This window comes from Mesoplodon densirostris, chromosome 5 (genome assembly GCF_025265405.1).
Source record: "Mesoplodon densirostris isolate mMesDen1 chromosome 5, mMesDen1 primary haplotype, whole genome shotgun sequence".
Classification (NCBI taxonomy): Eukaryota; Metazoa; Chordata; class Mammalia; order Artiodactyla; family Ziphiidae; genus Mesoplodon; species Mesoplodon densirostris.
The window spans coordinates 145,800,900-145,819,213 of record NC_082665.1 but is presented as its reverse complement, the minus strand read 5'-3'; the positions used below and the strand labels follow the sequence as shown (position 1 = coordinate 145,819,213).

At 49.8% G+C, this 18,314-nt stretch overlaps 1 protein-coding gene across 1 annotated transcript in view; it reads left to right on the top strand.

Annotated features, from left to right (window-relative positions):
* Positions 1-17,689, top strand: part of SPSB4 (splA/ryanodine receptor domain and SOCS box containing 4) — a 62,498-nt gene extending 44,809 nt beyond the window's left edge. The window contains exon 2 of the mRNA XM_060100225.1: positions 17,424-17,689. Coding sequence (XP_059956208.1) covers positions 17,424-17,551 — 128 coding nt within the window. The 3' untranslated portion in view covers positions 17,552-17,689. The remainder of the gene's footprint in view (positions 1-17,423) is intronic.
* Positions 17,690-18,314: the final 625 nt, after the last annotated feature.

Here is an 18,314-nt window from a genome sequence, read left to right as displayed (position 1 = left end):
CTTATACACTAATATTCATAGAAGCACTAATCACAATAGCCAAAAGGGGAATACACCCCAAAATGTCCATCAGTGGCTGAAAGGATAAACAAAATGTGACATATCAATACAATCGAGTATTACTTAGCCATTAAAAGAAACGAAATTCTGATACATGCTATAGCACACATGAACCTCGAAGACATGCTGAGTGCAGAAGGCCAGATACAAAGGTCATGTATTGTATGATCCCATTTATATGGAATATCCAGAATAGATGAGTTCATAGAGATAGAAAGCAGATTAGCAGTTGCTGAAGGAATGGGGAGGAACTGCTGAATGGATACAGGGTTTCCTTTGTGGGTGATGAGAATGGTTTGGAACTTGACAGAGGTGATGGTTGCCCAACACTGTGAATGTGCCAAATGCCACTGAATCACGCGTTTTAAAACAGTCCCTTTTATGTTATGCAAACTTCACCTCAATTAAAAAATAAAATTCAGGGCTTCCCTGGTGGCGCAGTGGTTGAGGGTCCGCCTGCCGATGCAGGGGACGCGGGTTCGTGTCCCAGTCCGGGAGGATCCCGCGTGCCGCGGAGCGGCTGGGCCCGTGAGCCATGGCCGCTGAGCCTGCGCGTCCGGAGCCTGTGCTCCGCGGCGGGAGGGGCCACAGCAGTGAGAGGCCCGCGTACCGCAAATAAATAAATAAAATAAAATAAAATAAAATAAAATTCAGTGCAAGGAAGTTGTCACCAGACTTCAATCAACAGGGCAACTATGTGCATGCAGGAAATATCTGAGGGGTGAACTGAGTCACTCTGAGCATGGCACGGGGTAAGCACCCTTCACCTCCCAGCCCCCTCAGGAAGCTGTGTGCTTCTCAAATTGAGGGTGTCTGACTTTTGTGATTCCCCAGCGCCTGACCTGGTACATAGCGGATCCTCAAGAAATATGGAACTCCTGGTGGTAAAAACATAGCGAATACACATCGGGTCTGCCCGCCCCTCACCCTCTATGTAGTATTGTGCCAGCAGCCCAGCCTTGATGCTTGATTTCCTCACTGCGAAATAACACGGGACATGGTGCTGTGTCTACACTCACTGTGTTGGCCCAGTGAGATGATGCATCTAAGCCCCCCTGTGGCTGGGCTTGGCCTAGAGGCAGGGCTCAGCAGAGGGCAGCTGCTACTTGTCTCAGGTTATTAGTATTGTTATTTCAATTGGGAAATAAGCCTTTTATTTCTGCAGCTTTATTGAGATACAGTTGACATATAACCTTGTGTAAGTTTAAGGGACAAAACGTGTTGATCTGATACACTTATATATCACAAAATGATTGCCACTGTAGTGTCAGCCAACACCTCTGTCATCTCACATTATCACCATTTCTTATTTGTGGTGGGAACATTTAAGATCTACTCTCCTAGCAACTTGCAAGTATATAATGCAGTATTAGTCGGTTATTATTACTGTTACCCAAGGTCAAGGGGATTCTCAAGCTATGTTCCTTTAGGAAACTGGTTTTGCCACATCCTGAACTAAGGGATTTTTCTGCATTTTCTTAACTCCCACAATCAAAAAAGTTGATTTTGTCTGTCATTTTTCTCTGCTAATATGTTTCTGTCCATAAACCTCTACCATCTGCCACCCCTTGTCCAGAGTAAAATAAGAAATAAGAAGACACCTGATTTTATGGGAAGATAGATGTTATAGGCACCTTACACCAAATACAGAAATGTTCTGGGCGTTGAGGGGTGTCTTGTGAGGAACACAGACTCTGGAGCCCACGGCTGTGCCATTTCTCGGAAGCCCCTCTCTGCGCCTGAGCCTCCTTGTCTCTAAAGTGAGGGCACACGGGGCCTGCACAGAGGCGCCGTGAGGACTGACCAGCTGCCCAAGGGCAGTGCTCACACAGCACCTGCCCGGGCAAACTCCGCATTTGCCGCAGAGGTGGTGGTGCCACGACCATCCCCCCGTGGGGATCTCTGCGGTGCCCTCTCCTCCAGTGTTCTCACCCTTGCACACTCACGGAGAACTGGTGGGGGGAAGGAGTGGGTGTGTCTGGTGACCGGGCGAGTGACATTTGCTCAATCTGGACTCTCAGGATCCACGCGGAGACCAAAGGGAGAAAATGGGTTTTCGTGAAGCTCTGGTTTTCACATGCATTTGTGGATATTATGGCTGTGGAAGGACGGGGGGCAAACTCGTGGATCCCCTGGAGTTTGTGCCTCTGTGGTTGGATCAGACCCTCTGGCAGTTCGTGGGGGATGGGCTGCCCCCCGTGTTGGGTGGGCAGGTTCTGACTTCCCATCAAGGTGGTAGATAAGCTTCAGTCTGAGTAGAGGTGACACTGTCAGCCCAGGGCTGTGTCTGGGCCTAGAAATGTCAATATTTCGTTTGGCCATACCAAATTAAAGTAACTCAGAAATGTCACATAAAAAAATCTGGATTCTTGGCTTTTTGGGGAGGCAGGGAATCTGGTAACAGGGCAGGGAATCTGGTAACAGGGGCCCGCATTCCTGCTTGGAGCTGAGGCCAGAGCTGAGTGATGACCCCTGGCGTGTGTCTCCGGTGTCCATGGACCCCACCACCCTCCCCCTGCCCGCTGCTTTCATCTGCTCCGCACTGGTCACTTAGGGTACCTGCCTGGCCCCTAGGCCCTGGAGTTTGCAGCCTCTGGTCTAAAACCCAACCATACTTGTGATACTAGAAGTGGTTTCATTCATGCACTGATCACTAACTTTTTGAAAAGTTATTTTAAAACAAGAAATCATTTGCCTTGAGACTAGAAGTGGAAATAGAGCAGTCATTGCTAAATATACTAACGATTATCCTTTATCAGGGCTCTCGACACACTGAAAATATTTATCTGCAGACCTCATCATTTACCACTTCTTAGTAGACACAGTTTTCCTCTTCCAGAGCTATCCCGTAAACACGGGTTCCTCTTGAGTCTAATTGGATCTTGTAACTAAGGGAGGCGGGGAGCCAGGGTGAGAAAACTCAGCAGACTCCATCCAAGAATTCAGTTTACTCATCAGTTTTCCTTTAGCTTAAGAAAAACAAGCTTCTGCCATCCTCCTCTGGGCCTGTTTCTGGGCTCACACTGGGAAAGGTCAAATAAACACAATAAATCCATTAGAAGGCCTTCATATTAAACCCCTGGGGCTGGTGCTATTTAGCAAGAGGCTAAAGTGATGCCGCTTCCCAAGTGGAAGTTGGCCTGACCTTGGCAATTTGCTAGAAAACAAGAGTCAACTGCGCCAGTTGGCCTTAGGGGTTGCAAGGAACACAGCCCCCAGGGCTGCTTCGGGAAGGGATGGGTGATTCTGGTGGTTGGCCCTGGAGAGGAGAAGACCCCTCACGTGGTCTGCACCTGCTTCCTTCTCCTCTCCTCTCCTGAAGATTTGGTCTTCAGGCCAAATCCCAGACAGAACCAGGTGGATTGAACAACCCGTTAGTAGCTATCCCCATATACAGTGTCCTTCATCGAGGCCACCTCATAGCTTACCTGCCAGCCAGGGCTGGGCTTTGTTGGGTCAGGGGCCCACCTCCAGTCCATTCAGGGGCCTCTAGTGCACAGACAGTGATCTAGCATTACCACGTGGGGTTGGGTTGGGGTCCGGGGCACGGGGGCACTGTCACTGAGTGACAGAATCAGTAGGGCTGCATTTCCTTTGCAGTGACTGTCCCCCTACCTTCCCAGGAGAGTTTGGCAACAGAATGCGCCCCAAACCACACTGCCTGAACTCCAGTCCCATTTTTCACTACTTAATTGTGGCTTTCGGTGAGTTACTCTGTGCCTTGGTTTCCTCAGTCTATAAATGGGCTTTCGTGATAGTAACTACCTCCTTGGGTCATAGTGAAGTATAAGTACAGTGAGACATAAACTGCTTAGAACATCTCACGACATAGGACGTGCTAGGTAAGTCCTTGCTGTGACCATTCACATCATTTTCATTATCATCGCCAGCAATCCAGCCAAAGAGCCCAGAACACCAAGATGGGCTTTGAAAATCTACCAGCGCTCGTGAGTGTCCTTGTGCTTCTGCTTCTGATGAAAGATCGGAAGGAGCATCCCCCAAAGTAGAGGAGGCTGAAGGATAGGGCTGGATCAGGGTCCCACAGGGCTGGGGTGGGACCCCAGCTCCTGGCCTGCTCAGACCCCTGGTGGGAATTATCTGTGGTTGTCGACATGCAGGCATCCCACACAGGGCGTCAGGTCCTCAGCTCGCCACACCAGCTGCCTCTTTTTTTTTGCACTTTGTCCTAAAGGGCTAGCTGCTATGAAAACAAAATAGCTGTCATTTGACGATGGCCCACGTGTGCCAGGGCCTACGCCGGGTACCTATCCTCCGCCCCCGTCTCGTCCTGCCCCTGCTCCCCGTGAGGAGGGGCTTGTCCCCCTGCTCCAGAGGAAGCAGCTGCCCTGTGAGACCAGAACTGGCTCTATGCCTTTTCACCCCAGGCCTGGGCTTCTCCCTCCCAGTGACGCCTTCCCCGCGGCTACGCTAAGTTCTCGACAGACAAGAGCGTTACTACCCATTAACTAGAATTTAACTGTGATTCATCTTCTAGCCAAGCTCTCATTGAGCCAGATTAAGGCCAACTCATGACTCTTCTCATTCGCTTTTGCCCTTTCTCTTTTTTTGTTTTTAACTGATACACAGAATTGGATTAAACAGTATCGTTGGTTGTAATACACTGTCATCATTGGTCCCGTGCATAGCCCTCTTTTATTCTGCTTTGCTGATTCCTATATTTATTTCTTACTAATTTAATGCCACCATGAATCCATCATCCAAACCAAGGACTAGAAAATTGACAACCGGGCGCTTCTGTGCCTCCACGGTCTAGCCTTGCCAACCCCCATCCCCTCTGCCTCAAGGCAACCACTCCTCTGAATTCTGTGTTTCCTGTTCCTTGCAGACTTTTTAGACACCTATAGTATGTGTCTAAATAATGCCTTGCTTAGTTTAGTTCTCGAACTTTCGAGTGTGCCTCTTCCTTTCCCAATACCACACTGTGTTCATTACCATGGCTTTAAGTAAGTCCTGCTCTCCAGCTGGCAAGTTCTGCTATCCCCACGCTCATTTTTCTTCTTTCGAAGGGGACACACCATGAGGAATGGGGGTCCCATCCCTGAGGGCCCCAACCTTGCCCTGGATGGGATGAGTACCCACTGTCTCTAAAGGACCCTACTCCCCTCCCTGGTCTCCCTATTTTGGACGTGCTTCTTTCAGTGTCTGTAGGGGCAGCCAGGTTGTTCCCATGGCTGCAGCAGCAGAGGTAACTTCTAGGGGTGTTGGGATGATCCGTGGTGCAGGGTACAGGCCAGCCAGGCCCTCCCCCACTGAGGCTCTCCCCACGTGACCAGAGGCTGTCCTCGGCCAGGGCCAGGGTGTCCAGCCATTGTGCAGCTCCCTGGGGCGGGCTCCAGATCATAAACAGTCAGATTTTCTGGGAAAGTTTTCAGCTGAGTCAGGAGCATCCCTCCAGCAGACCCGCGGAGCCGGCACAGTGTATTGCTAATTCTGTCAGCCTGCAGGAACCTTGCTGGAGGGTTCTTTAGCGGACTTAGGGCAGTAGGAAAGGGCTACTTTTAAAATTCATTCCCTGCACCAGAAGAGCTGGGCCATAGTTTGCTTTGTAGAGATGAAGGCTCATTGCAGCTGTCTCCCCTCCCCCAGATACCCTCCCACTGGCCCAGCACCCACGATGTCCAAAGCAGAGCCACGGGGCTGCGCAGCAAGGACAAGAGCCAGTCCCTGCCTGTGGGAGCCACAGTCTGCACTGACTTTTTTTTTTTTAACAGACTAGACTTTCACCAACAATTGATTATTGTTTCCTCAAAGTGTCTTCTGGGAAAACTGTGAACTTTTCCCAATGTTACACAAAAGAGATTTCTTTGAACGCATCTTAGAGATATGCCTTCAGAGCCAACAGACATCCTTCTCAGCCCTCAGCAGAGATAACTCTTATTCATCCTCTAAAACTTCTCTTAGCTGCAGCCTCCTCCAGGAAGCCGTCCTGGATACCCCCTGGCTGGGTTAGGCGCCCCTCTTCCTGGCTCCTTCCGCTCCCCCTACAATTCCTTCTCTTAAGCACAGACCCCTCTGTGCTTTTTTCAGTCTCCCTGTCCTGTCTGTAGCCCTGTGAGCCTCTGTGTGCCTGGCTGTCTACTCAGGACCTGCAAAGCACGTTTGTAAGTAGAAGTCGGATGAATACACGTCTGTGTGATGAGCATCACAAATTGAATAAGACTTTATCCTCTGAGTCCACAAAGTGACATTAGAACTCTGATACCCCCCCAAACCCTTCTTGAGAAGCCTTTAATCAAAACAGTGATGTTCTTTGTGCCTTGATTTTTCCATCTGCAGAATGCACCCATCATCCTACATGGTTCAAGTTTGCTGCTGAAACAGACTGGCCTTGGCCTTGTACTAGGGTGGAGGCTGAGCTCGGAGTCCTATCCAGCACAGCTCCCTACACCCCAGCCAGGCTCTCAGAGGCTGGGCAGGTGATGGGACCCTCTTTCCTCTCCCCACTCCTTCCCAACCCAAGCACACAGAGGTTCCTCCAGGCTGCATCTGCTTGGAGGTTGAGAAGGCCCCATAGAGGCCAAGGCCACAAACCACCCCAGGAGGGGAGTCCCCAGTGCCCACCTGGAGCCATTCATTCAGCCTCAGAGCTGGGAGAGGGCAACCGGTAACACCCCCCTGGCTTCAGCGGGGCCAGGCATGGCTGCAAGGTGGGCAGACAGGCAGCTCCAGCCCTGCCGAGATCTTGGCCAGCAGGGCAGAGAGTACTGGTGGATGGAAGGCCCTCGGACAGGGGGTTCAGGTCACCGGATCCCTCGGTCTTTTGACAATGCTGTGGCTAAAATGTGCCTCATCTGGTAAAGCTGAGGAGAGCCTTTGAGCAGCCAGCCTTGCTTTTGATATAATAGCAGATTGTAACCAGCTAGCCCCCTGGACCTGGCTCAGCACCACCTCCCCCAGGAAGCCTGCCTGGCTTGTGCCAGCAGCTTGGGAGCCACGGCCCCGGATTACCAAGGCTCATCCTCTAACATGTATTTCACAGGCATCCCTGGCCTTGCCATTCACTTTTTCTTGTGTGTTGAAACCTGATTTGATTGGGTGCAGTCAGTCCTTCCACTGCCAGGATTAAAGGTGACTTCTATTCTGTCAAGTGTCAGCTGGTAGAAAGGACACCCAGCCTTCTTGCCAAGCCACTTGCCGCACTGGTAGAGGCTGAGGCCCCAAGGAGGTTGGGGAGGCCGCTCTGCCAGACGGTGGCCGAGGCCGGCCAGAGCCCAGGGCTGCCAGCTGCTCAGCCACTTCCCAGTCAGCTGTGAGGCCGGGTTGGGGAGAAGAAGCCCTGAAGTGGCACTGAACAGAGATGACCTGAATGCCAGAGGCTTCTTGTCCCCAATTCATTGTCCAGCCCCCAACCTGGTGTCCCCACAGCTACTCACCGCATCCCCCCACATCCTGCCTGCCTTGCCCCCGTATGCTTTGTCCCTGAGAATAGCGAACTGATCAGCTGGGTGAGGAGGGAGGTGAAGAAAGGCAATGCTGATGGGCTGAGCAAAAGAGAGCGGGAAGTAATGGTCAAAGTGGGGGTGGCTGATTCAGCATCCCTGGGGTCCTGGAAGGGGCATTTAGGAGCGATGCTGCAGTCCGTGGTGTGGCCCAGGATGTGGGTAGCTGGGTGGAGGGGCGTGGCCTCCAGCCCCAGGAGGCTGCGTGATGAGAGGGTCGTGCCTGGGGAGGATTCTGTCACCGGGGAGGTGACAGGTCTGGGTTGAGAAGGGACCGGGGAGGCCAAGCCAGAGCCCTTGACAAGGACCAGAAGAGGACCCGGCCAGGTGGTGTGAGCCACGGAGGAGCTGGGACTTCTCATAGCAGATGGAGGCTGCAGAGCTTTGTATGTGGCAAAGGAGCGAGGGGTCCTGCCCACCTCCTGGCCCTGAGACACCAAGGGTGCCCAGGGAAGGCTGAAGAGCCGTGGTGTCCTGGGAGAGGAAGCTGGGTTCAGTTAGGGCGGGAGGCGGAGGGGGCTCTCAGAAAAGAAGCTGGGTTGCAGTTTTCTGTGTGGAGTGGCACTGCCAGAGGGCACAATGGGAGCTCTGAGGGTGGGGAAGCCAAGGGCTGGGGTCAGAGTTCAGGAGGCACGGAGCTCTGTGGGTGTGGCACTTTAGAGACACGACGGCCACTGGCAGGAGGCTCTTCCAAGCATCACCATCTAATGGACCTTCGGATCACTCATCCTACCTTCCTTTGCTTCTGTGTTCCATTTACTCCCCACCCACCTTTCCTGGAAGCTTGTGCCATCCTGTTTCTTGGATTCCTTTTTCATTTTGCTGGAATAACTCCTTAAGTAACTTTCAGGCTGAGTGGTTAGAGGCTCTTCTTTTAGAGCCACTGAACACATCTAAAAATGCAGCTGCTGTTCACTCCACAGCCATGTAGCTCCCCTTTGTCTGGGAGCATCGCAGAGTCTTTAGGTGAGAATATCTTGCTGTTTAGTACTGAGTCGGGGAGCTGGTGGACAGGCCAGCCCCTCGGGCACTTCCTCCAGTGGAAGTGTCTGTGCCCATGATGCTTGCTGGCACCAAGTTCATCTGAAGATGCTGCTTTTGTCCCGGCTGTACTCATACCCTTTTTGTGGGAGAAACAGTGAAGCTTGCTAAGAGAAACCTCCAGATTCCAGGGGCCTTCTAGGTGTGAGCTGAGGTCTCTGTTGGCCATGATAGGGCCAATTGGTAGAGGTATGGCGTATTTTAGAAGTGAGCAGGTAATGACACATTTGTCCATTTGTGTAGTTAGCTAAGTGGGTTGACACTTGACAGGTGCAGACCCAGAAGGTGGGGGAGCCATGTCTTTGGGGAGGAGGTGACGCTTGATCTGGGTCCTGAAAGAGGAGACAGGCTTCTGGCAGGCAGTACAGGGGAGGATGTTCTAGCTGAAGGAATAGCATGAGGGGAGGCCCAGAGGCATGCAGACAATTCTCTGAGTCTTTGGACATCAAAACCATGGTCTGCAGAAAGTGATTAGCACAGTGTCTGACACGAAGAGTGTGTGTGCTTGCCCACATGCATGTCTTCTCCTTTTTTTCCCCCCCAAAACCATGTCTACTTAAGTTCAGATTTCAGGGCTGTCACTGAAAGCTTCCCCCATCTGCTGACCATTGTCTAAACTGTTCCAAAAGAATTTCACCTCTTGACCTTAAAAATGTTGATCTTCTTTTTTTTTCAAAATATAAATGCAGGAATGGGGTTAGGGAGATGACTCGCGTCTTGACATCTCCTCACCATCAGCAGAGGAGACTTAAAGGGGCCCAGAGAAGAAGCTTAAGGCACAAAGTGCTTAGCTCTCCACTGTTTCATCATAGACATAGACCATCAAAACCAGATGAGCTATCACCCCCATTTTATTGACAGCAAAACAGAGTCCCTGGGCAGTTCTGTGGCTTACTGAGGGTCATGTAGGGGGTGAGTGGTGGAGAATTATGGAAAATTCAGCTCCCTGGAGAACTTTGGAAATGATTGCCTTGTGATATTTTTAGCACAGAACAAGACATCCAGCCCTGGCTCCAGTAAGTCTTCATCAAGAGCAGAGCATTGTTGTCAATTAGGATGATGTACCGGGACATTTTTAGGACCACAATAAGTAAAGTATTACTATTTTGTGTGTGTGTGTGTGTGGTACGTGGGCCTCTCACTGCTGTGGCCTCTCCCGTTGTGGAGCACAGGCTCCGGATGCATAGGCTCAGCGGCCATGGCTCACAGGCCTAGCTGCTCCGCAGCATGTGGGATCTTCCCGGACCGGGGCACGAACCCATGTCCCCTGCATCAGCAGGCGGACTCTCAACCACTGCGCCACCAGGGAAGCCCTATTATTATTTTTTAAAGGTACCTCTTGGGCTGATGGCCTGGAATAAGACATACTGTAGAGAGAATGCCTTTGGAACAAGGAGCATGTTGTGTCATACCGTTGTCACAAGGCATGGATGGAGGTGTGGATGCCCCCATTTTACAGATGAGAAAAATGTGGCTCTGTGAAGGTGAGCCAGCTGTCTGGCCCACTGGTGGTGGGAACAGAAGCTGGATAGTTTTCTTTTAATAAATGTTTACTGCATTCCTTTTTCTTTTGGCCTTGCCACGCAGCATGCAGGATCTTAGTTCCCCAATCAGGGATCAAACCCGGCCCCCCTGCAGTGGAAGCATGGAGTCTTAACCACTGGACCACCAGGGAATCCCCTGGGAGCAGAAGCTGGGATTCCAAACTAGTCCCTTCTCCCCACTTTGCCTGTTGGGACAGGTGGGAAGGTGCCTGGCTTGTGTCATATCCACACCCACCCACCAGGGAGCCAGGGCACTCCTAACTCAGTCAGTGACTGATTTTTTTTAATGTAAACTTGTTTTTGAAGTATGACATATATGCTGAAAGTGTACAAATCTCAGGTGATTAAGCCTGATGATTTTTACAAACTGACCACACTGGTATTGCCAGAGCTCAAATCAAGGAGCAGAACAATACCCACCCCCCAGTCACTGCTCCCCACTAACGTCACCACTACCCTAACTTCATCATCCTGCTATACAGATGAGGTTACACAAAATGTACTTCTTTCACTCAAAATTATGGTTGAGTGACTCATCCATGGTTTTTTTTGCATGTAATTGTGGTTCCTTCATTCTCACGGCTGATTAGTATTCTACTATAAGAAGAGACACCGTTTGTGTGTGCATTCCACTGATGGCGGAGAGTAGAATTCTTGTTTCCAGTTGGGCATTTCTCTAAGCATCCGTGTACGTGCATTTTGGTGAGCATGTGTACACCAGGGGGAGACTGTGGGCCCGAGGTTCAGTCTTAGTAGATGCTCCCAGTTTTCTAAAATGGTTGTGCCAGTTTACACGCCCACCCGAAACCATATGAGAGTTCCAGTTGCTCCACATCCTCACCAGCACTTGCTACTGTCTTATTTTCATTTTAGCCATTCTTGTTGGCATATAGCAAGAGTCACATTATGGTGTTAATTTGCATTTTTCTGATGGTTCTTGAAGTTGAGCACTTTTTCATATATTTATTGGTTATTTGGATATTCACTTTTACAAAAATGATTCCTTTTTAAGTTTATCTTTGTCAGAAAATATTTCTAAGAATGGCTTCCAGGCTGAAAGATGCTGTGTTTCTCTTCCCACCTGGGTGATCATTTCTAAACCTTGACACTTGGCAGTTCTAAAGCCAAAGGGAGTTAGAAAGAGGAGTTGGGGGATGACCCAGGCCACACGGGGCATCCTTGGAGCTCTGGAAGTCACTTTCTCTGTGCACTTTGGTGTTACTGTGAAGTCGTCAGTTAAAGTTCCCTCAGAAATTAGGAGAGTTTTTTTTTTTTAAACAGTTGCAAGATCTTCTTTTTTAATTAATTAATTTATTTGTTTATTTTTGGCTGTGTTGGGTCTTCGTTGCGGTGCGTGGGCTTCTCATGGCGGCGGCTTCTCATTGCACTGGCTCTAGGCGCACAGGCTTCAGTAGTTGTGGCTCGTGGGCTCAGTAGTTGTGTCTCGTGGGCTCTAGAGCGCAGGCTCAGTAGTTGTGGTGCACGGGCTTAGTTGCTCCGCAGCATGTGGGATCTTCCCAGACCAGGGATCATACCCGTGTCCCCTGCATTGGCAGGCGGATTCTTAACCACTGTGCCACCAGGGAAGCCCCAGGAGAGACGGTTTATATTTCACATTTAGAGCTAAAGGTGTGCTCTGAACTCCGGCCCCTCCCCCCTCCCTCTCTTCCTTTGGAGTTTTGGCTCTGGAGTGATTTCAGTGACTGCAGAGGAATGAATAGAAACATACCTCTTTCCTTCTCTTCAGCACCTAACTGGGCAGAGAACACACAGGGAACTGAGTCTGCTGACCAGGCTTAGCATTTTGGACATTGAGGACCTAGTAAGTGCCTAGAGCTTTAAAGTGATTACAGAAGTTCTTAAGTCCTGGCAATGATTCTCAAACGTTAACAGCTCAAAATTTTCCTGATGCAGAATGCGAGCCCATCTCCCGACATTCAGAGAAGGAACTGCTGGCCTCCTAGCAGACCCCACCTCATTAACAGCCCTGCCCAAGCTCATCCTCACAAAGGGTGACCAAACAAATGCCTGGATGGGGACGAGATAGCTAGACGTGCTGAATGTCGGACACCTACTATGTGCTGGTCACTGTGCCAAGTGCTTTCTACTCTCTAACTCCTTTAACCCTCACCACAAGCCTCCTGTCAATTAAGACCTGCCCTGTTCTCAGGGGGTTTACAGGAGAGTGGGAACTCAAGACAGCAACCTTGTCAGGTAAGAGCAATTTATTTCAATAGCTTGAAACAGCTGTAGAAGACACACCCCAAAGAAGCAAGTCAATTCGTTCCTTTAACAGATGGTTTCTGGGCCATCCCCCTGTGACAGGCCCAGGCTGGGGATTGTTGGTCCATTTTACAAATGAAGAAACAAGCGCTCAGAGCACCCTTCACAAAGGCACAAACTTGCAGTTGGCAGAGCTGGAGCTGGAAATCAGGGACTCCAGATTTCTGAAGATCCCTGCGATGGGCCAGAGGAGAGGGGTCTGATGGCCGTGAAGAAAGGGAAATTGGCTGACCAGGTCCACGTTGAAATGGGTGGGCATGAGAGCAGAAAAGGCATCTTGGTGGCAGGGCGGCCCGTTTAGGTGGGTGCAGAACTCATGCAGGAGAGGTGGGCACCGGTGAACTGGAAAGCGGTCGGAGCCAGAGTAAGAGCCTGTGGACTGTGTGAGCCTGGGAGACAGGTGACCCTCTACTTCGCTTCAGACCTTAAAGCGATCTTCCATTATTGCATGGTGTTTAAGGGAGGCACCGTGAAGCTCCACCTGTAGGCTTTTGGGCTGTGTGATTCTGGACAAGCCCCTTCACCTCTGAGCCTCAGTTTCCTTTTCTCTGAAGTAGGCATCTCTAAATGAGATACAGTAAGTCCCCTACATAGTCATCTCTAAATGAGATACAGTAAGTCCCCTACATACGAACCTTCAAGTTGCGAACTTTCAAAGATGCGAACATTCATTCGCATGTCCAGTCACGTAAGTTAGTCCACGTGTCTGGCGTACATTGTCACGTGCGTGCATCCTCTACAAGTGGTTGTGCTTTTGTGTACAGTACTGTATACAGTACAGTAGTACAGTATCTTTATTTCAAGCCCAGGATGTCCGGAAGCAAGCGTAAAAGTGGCGGTGTTGTAGATGGTACTGCTAAGAAGGGCCAAGCGATAACGATGGAAACAAAAGTGAAAATAATTGAGAGAGTGGAGTGAGGCAAAAAGATGGTTAGACGTTGCTTGTTCTTATAACATGAATTGTTCAACCATCAGCACGATTCTAAAGAATAAGTACAAGATCATGGAGCCTGTGAAGTCCGCTGTGCTGATGATGTCGACAGTGATATTGCAGAAGTGTGGAAAAGTGATGGAGGAGATGAAAAACTTCTCAGCGTGTAGATGCAGCAGCAGCATCAGAGCTGAGTCCTGCTCAGCTTAATGCTGATTCAAGAGAAAGCTAAAAGCTTTTATGAAGACTTGAAGAAGAAACACGGCGAAGAATCAGAGGGTGCATCTTTTAATGCCAGCCATGGCTGGTTTTATCGGTTCAAGGCTAGAGACAACCTTCACAAGGTAAAAGTAAGTGGCAAGGCAGCGAGTGCAGATATGGTGGCTGCCCAGGAATTTCTTGAATTCTCTTCGTCCCAGAGAAAGGACTAAGAGAGACAAGAGGAAGAACAAGTAACTGAAGAACCGAAGAGATTCACGATGCAGTAATGGCAAGGGGATATTCTTTATTTGAGGAGGCACTGTAAGTCTCTGAGGCACAGGACCCGAATGTAGAACGGTACACGAAGGTTGCAGCAGCTGTGCAGAATGCAATCCAGTGCTACTCTGTCATCTATGACGAAAAAAAAGAGCTACTACCCAGATATCACTGGACCATTTTTTCAAGAGGGTAGATGGAATTGAATCCAGCGAGGAACCAGAGCCTGCGCCATCAACGTCAGGCGTGAGTGAAATTGCAGCTTGCCCTCCGTCTCCTGTTGCTGACGATCCTTCAGCTCTACCATCTCCCGCCTCCTCTCCCTCCTCCAGTCAGTAACTCTTCTTGCCTGTTCACTCGATGCCAGCCCCTGTAGGCCAGCTGTTGTACTGCACTACTGTACTTTTCAAGGTACTGTACTGTAAGATTTAAAATGTTTGCTTATTTATTTTTTCTTTTTTATGTATTATTTGTGTGAAAAGTATTATAAACCTATTACAGTACAGTACTATATAGCTGATTGTGCTAGTTGGGTACCTAGGCTAACTTTGTTGGACTTAGGATCAAATTGGACTTATGAACACACTCTCGGAACAGAACTTGTTCACATGTAGGGGACTTAACTGTAAACCTAATGTAGCAAAGGGACAGAACAGATGCTCAATAAATGTGGTTAAATATAAGACAGTTTCCAGTTTCCAGCTGCCTGGGTCCAACTCCCAGCTTTGCCATTTACCAGCTGTGTGTCCTTGGGCAAGTGACTTACCCACTCTGTGTTTCTGTTTCTTCCTCCTTAAAATGGGGATAATAATAATAGTTCCTACCCGAAGAGGAAATATATATTTTTTTACTGTATTACCTTTTTATTTTTATATGTTTTACATCCTTATTGGAGTATAATTGCTTTACAATGTTGTGTTAGTTTCTGCTATACAACAAAGTGAATCAGCTACATGTATACATATATCCCCATATCCCCTCCCTCTTGAGCCTCCCTCCCACCCTCCCTATCCCACCCCTCTAGGTGGTCACAGAGCACAGAACTGATCTCCCTGTGCTATGCGGCTGCTTCCCACTAGCTATCCATTTTACACTGGCTAGTGTATATATGTCAACGTTACTCTCTCACTTCGTCCCAGCTTCCCCTGCCCATCCCCACTGTGTCCTCAAGTCCGTTCTCTATGTCTGCATCTTTATTCCTGCCCTGCCACTAGGTTCATCAGTACCGTATTTTTAGATTCCATATATATGCATTAGCATATGGTACTTGTTTTTCTCTTTCTGACTTACTTCATGCTGTATGACAGACTCTAGGTCCATCCACCCCTAAGAGGTAACTGTGATATGAGTTTGATACATACATTCACATGAGTTGGTACAGATAAAGAGCTTAGCACAGCACCTGGCCACGTAATATGTCTTCAATAAACAGTAGCTACAATTATATTTCATCTCTCATGTCGCTTGGTAAATAAGTAGCAGTTGATCATTAAATAAGGCTTTTAAAGGTTTTTTTCTCCCCAATGTCCAGTGGCACAGGCGGCAAGCATTGGTGCTATAGGAACTAAAAGGAGATCATGGGAACTTGCGGTGGGCAGGTCAAGATGTCAAGGATGGGAAGATTTGGGTGGGGAGGCAGGGAAAGGGGTTCACAGAGGCATAATTTGGGGGACTGTGCAAAGCTTGGATGAGAACTGGGTGGGAGACAGTGAGAGGAGAGCTGGGTGCAGGGGCATTGCTAGGGGAGAGATGGGGACACCTCGAGGGGGGTGTCAGGTGTTGGCCTAGGCATGGTGACCACGTGACCGCAAGACTCGGAGTGAGTAATCTGCTTTCTAGGGATGGGAAAGAGGGGGTGCCCAGGTCTCCCTAGCTAACTTCAAGGGTTTGTATGAGGATCAAAAGAAGATACAGAGGGCCTCCCTGGTGGCGCAAGTGGTTGAGAGTCCGCCTGCCGATGCAGGGGATACGGGTTCGTGCCCCGGTCTGGGAGGATCCCATATGCCGCGGAGCGGCTGGGCCCGTGAGCCATGGCCGCTGAGCCTGCGCGTCCGGAGCCTGCGCGTCCGGAGCCTGTGCTCCGCAACGGGGGAGGCCACAACAGTGAGAGGCCCGCATACCGCAAAAAAAAAAAAAAAAAAAAAAAAAAAAGAAGATACAGAGATGGGAGTGTTTAAAACCACCAACACTCCGCGAGGATATGCAGCCTCGCCCCACGTGAAGGAGGGCTGGGTACGCTCTTGTGCATGGCTTCCAACGCACCAGCCAAGTCTGGGTTTGATTTTAATGACTCTTCTCTTTAACTCTGCATCTCCAGTAAATGAAAATTCCTATAAAACACACTCTCAACAACCTTCCCATTCCTTCCATTCCCTTGTGATATTATTCCTCCCACAACTCTTGTGTTAGTGTTTACCACTTACAGTTTTATTGTATCTTAGCACGTTATAGAATGCTTTTAAAACATCACTTGTTCTGTTGACAAAAAAACAAGTGCTAAGATGCAGCATCAGGCCTCTAGCATGTTCCTGTGGGTTTGGGGGAACTAGGGCTGCAGAAGCCACGTGAAACAGCATGTGACCACCACCCTCTTCTTTCCAGATCCAGCTGATCAGCACCATTCCTCTCCCTCCAGACCTCCCCGCCTGTCTTATGCCTCCATGCTTTTACCTGTTCTCTCTGCCTAGAACACCCTCCCCAACCTCACATCACATAAAACTCCTATTCACCCTTCAAAACCCCTTTCCAGTATCCTCTCCTGGAAGCTTTCAAGTGACTCTTCCATATAGGAACTGCTCAGTTTCTGTCCTTGTGCATTTAAGAATTATTGCATATGTTACACTCTGCTACAATTATTCACATATTTCAACTTCCAGACCTCGAGCCTTCCTTCACACCCAGGGCTGCCATTGGCCTTGGCTTAGTGATCTCTGTATCCCCGGGGTCCAATTAGAGAGCCCGGAAGAGAATAAGAGCTTCATAAGTATGTCTGCAATAAATCTAACTAAACCTCGGTCCTATGTCCAGAGGTGCCATGGCTTATGATTTCTAATTCATGAATTTTTTCTAGAACTGGACATTTGAAGAAAATGCATTCCTCCACTCACCATCCAAAGAGGCTAGAGGAGAAGTTTGAGGGTTCAAGGGCATTTCAAACAGCCCCCGCCACCTCACCTGTTTCTAAGAGGAAGCCCCCTGCAGATCCACCCTACGTCAGCGTCTCTCATTTTATCACGACCTGCAGTGAAAAGTATTTTTTACATTGAGACACACTGAACACTTACCTCAGAGACAGAGCTTTCGTGGAGCCGTATTCACCCCTTGCTGTGGCATCACTCTCTGTTTCTTCTTTCTTTCCTTTTCTTTCTTTTTTTTTCTTTAATCGCTGGTCACCACCTAAGGAATTGATTCCATGTGTCTTTAGTCGGGTTGGTTGCATCCCACAATTTGAAAGACACTGTTCTAAGCCTTCAGCTACTATAACCAGAGAAGGCTTCTCTGAGGAACCTGGGGCCCTGAAGGGGGCAGCTCAGGAGCAGGCGGGCAGGGGGTGAGCAGGAGGTGGGTAAGGGTGAGAGGTGTAGGGACAGCTCTGGTGAGACTTAACTCTCTTCCCTCTCGTTGTAGCCGAGCCCCTGCCGTTGATGGACCTGTGCCGGAGATGCATCCGCCTGGCCCTGGGCCGCCAGCGCCTACGGGACATCGACTCCCTGCCCCTGCCTCAATCTCTCAAAAACTATCTGCAGTACCAGTGAGCCGGGGACGGAGGGGCAGCGGAGGACACCCACAGACCCAGGCCTGTCGCTTCACGGTCACACTGTACATCAGGAAGGAGTCTCCCTCCTCACCCTGGCTCCCCAGGACATTCACTTCTTTGAAAGGCCAGGACATCTTCCCAACTTTGAAAAGGAAATGTCTGTTGCCAACAGTATTTGCTGCCTTGGAAGCAGCCCTCCCAAGTCAGACACCTCCTTGGAAGCCGGAAAGAGCCCGAAGCCTGCGCTGGGTGGAGATCCTGCCCGCTGAGCAGGACACAGCAGCCAAGCAGCCACCGGCATTGATCCGAGAGCCTGTTTCCTTATTCAAGAGAATGAATAAAACATTTGGGCAAGACACTTTCTGTTGCGTGCCCCGCTGCAGACAGGGCCAGGGGAAAATTGGCCAGCTCCGGGAGAACATTGCCTCTGAATAATGCATGGTGAAAGCAGCTTGATGCCTGTGCCCCTCTGGGTCCCCACCCTTCCCAGGGCAGCAGGATTGTCATGACACTTTAGGACTTTGTGCCCCTTTGAGAGACTGTTAACCTAGGGATGCCCAGCTGCGGAATTGGCAAGTGGACAAAGCAGTGCTGAGACACCTCCCAGCTTACCTCTCTGAACGTTGTTTACTTCCCCTCTCACTCGCCGTCCTTCCCCACCCGGACCCCCAGTCTCTGGATGCCCAGGGCACCTCTATTCAGGGAAGCTGAGTCTGACAGATTCACCCCAGGGAATGAGTGTATCCTTTATTATTATTGTT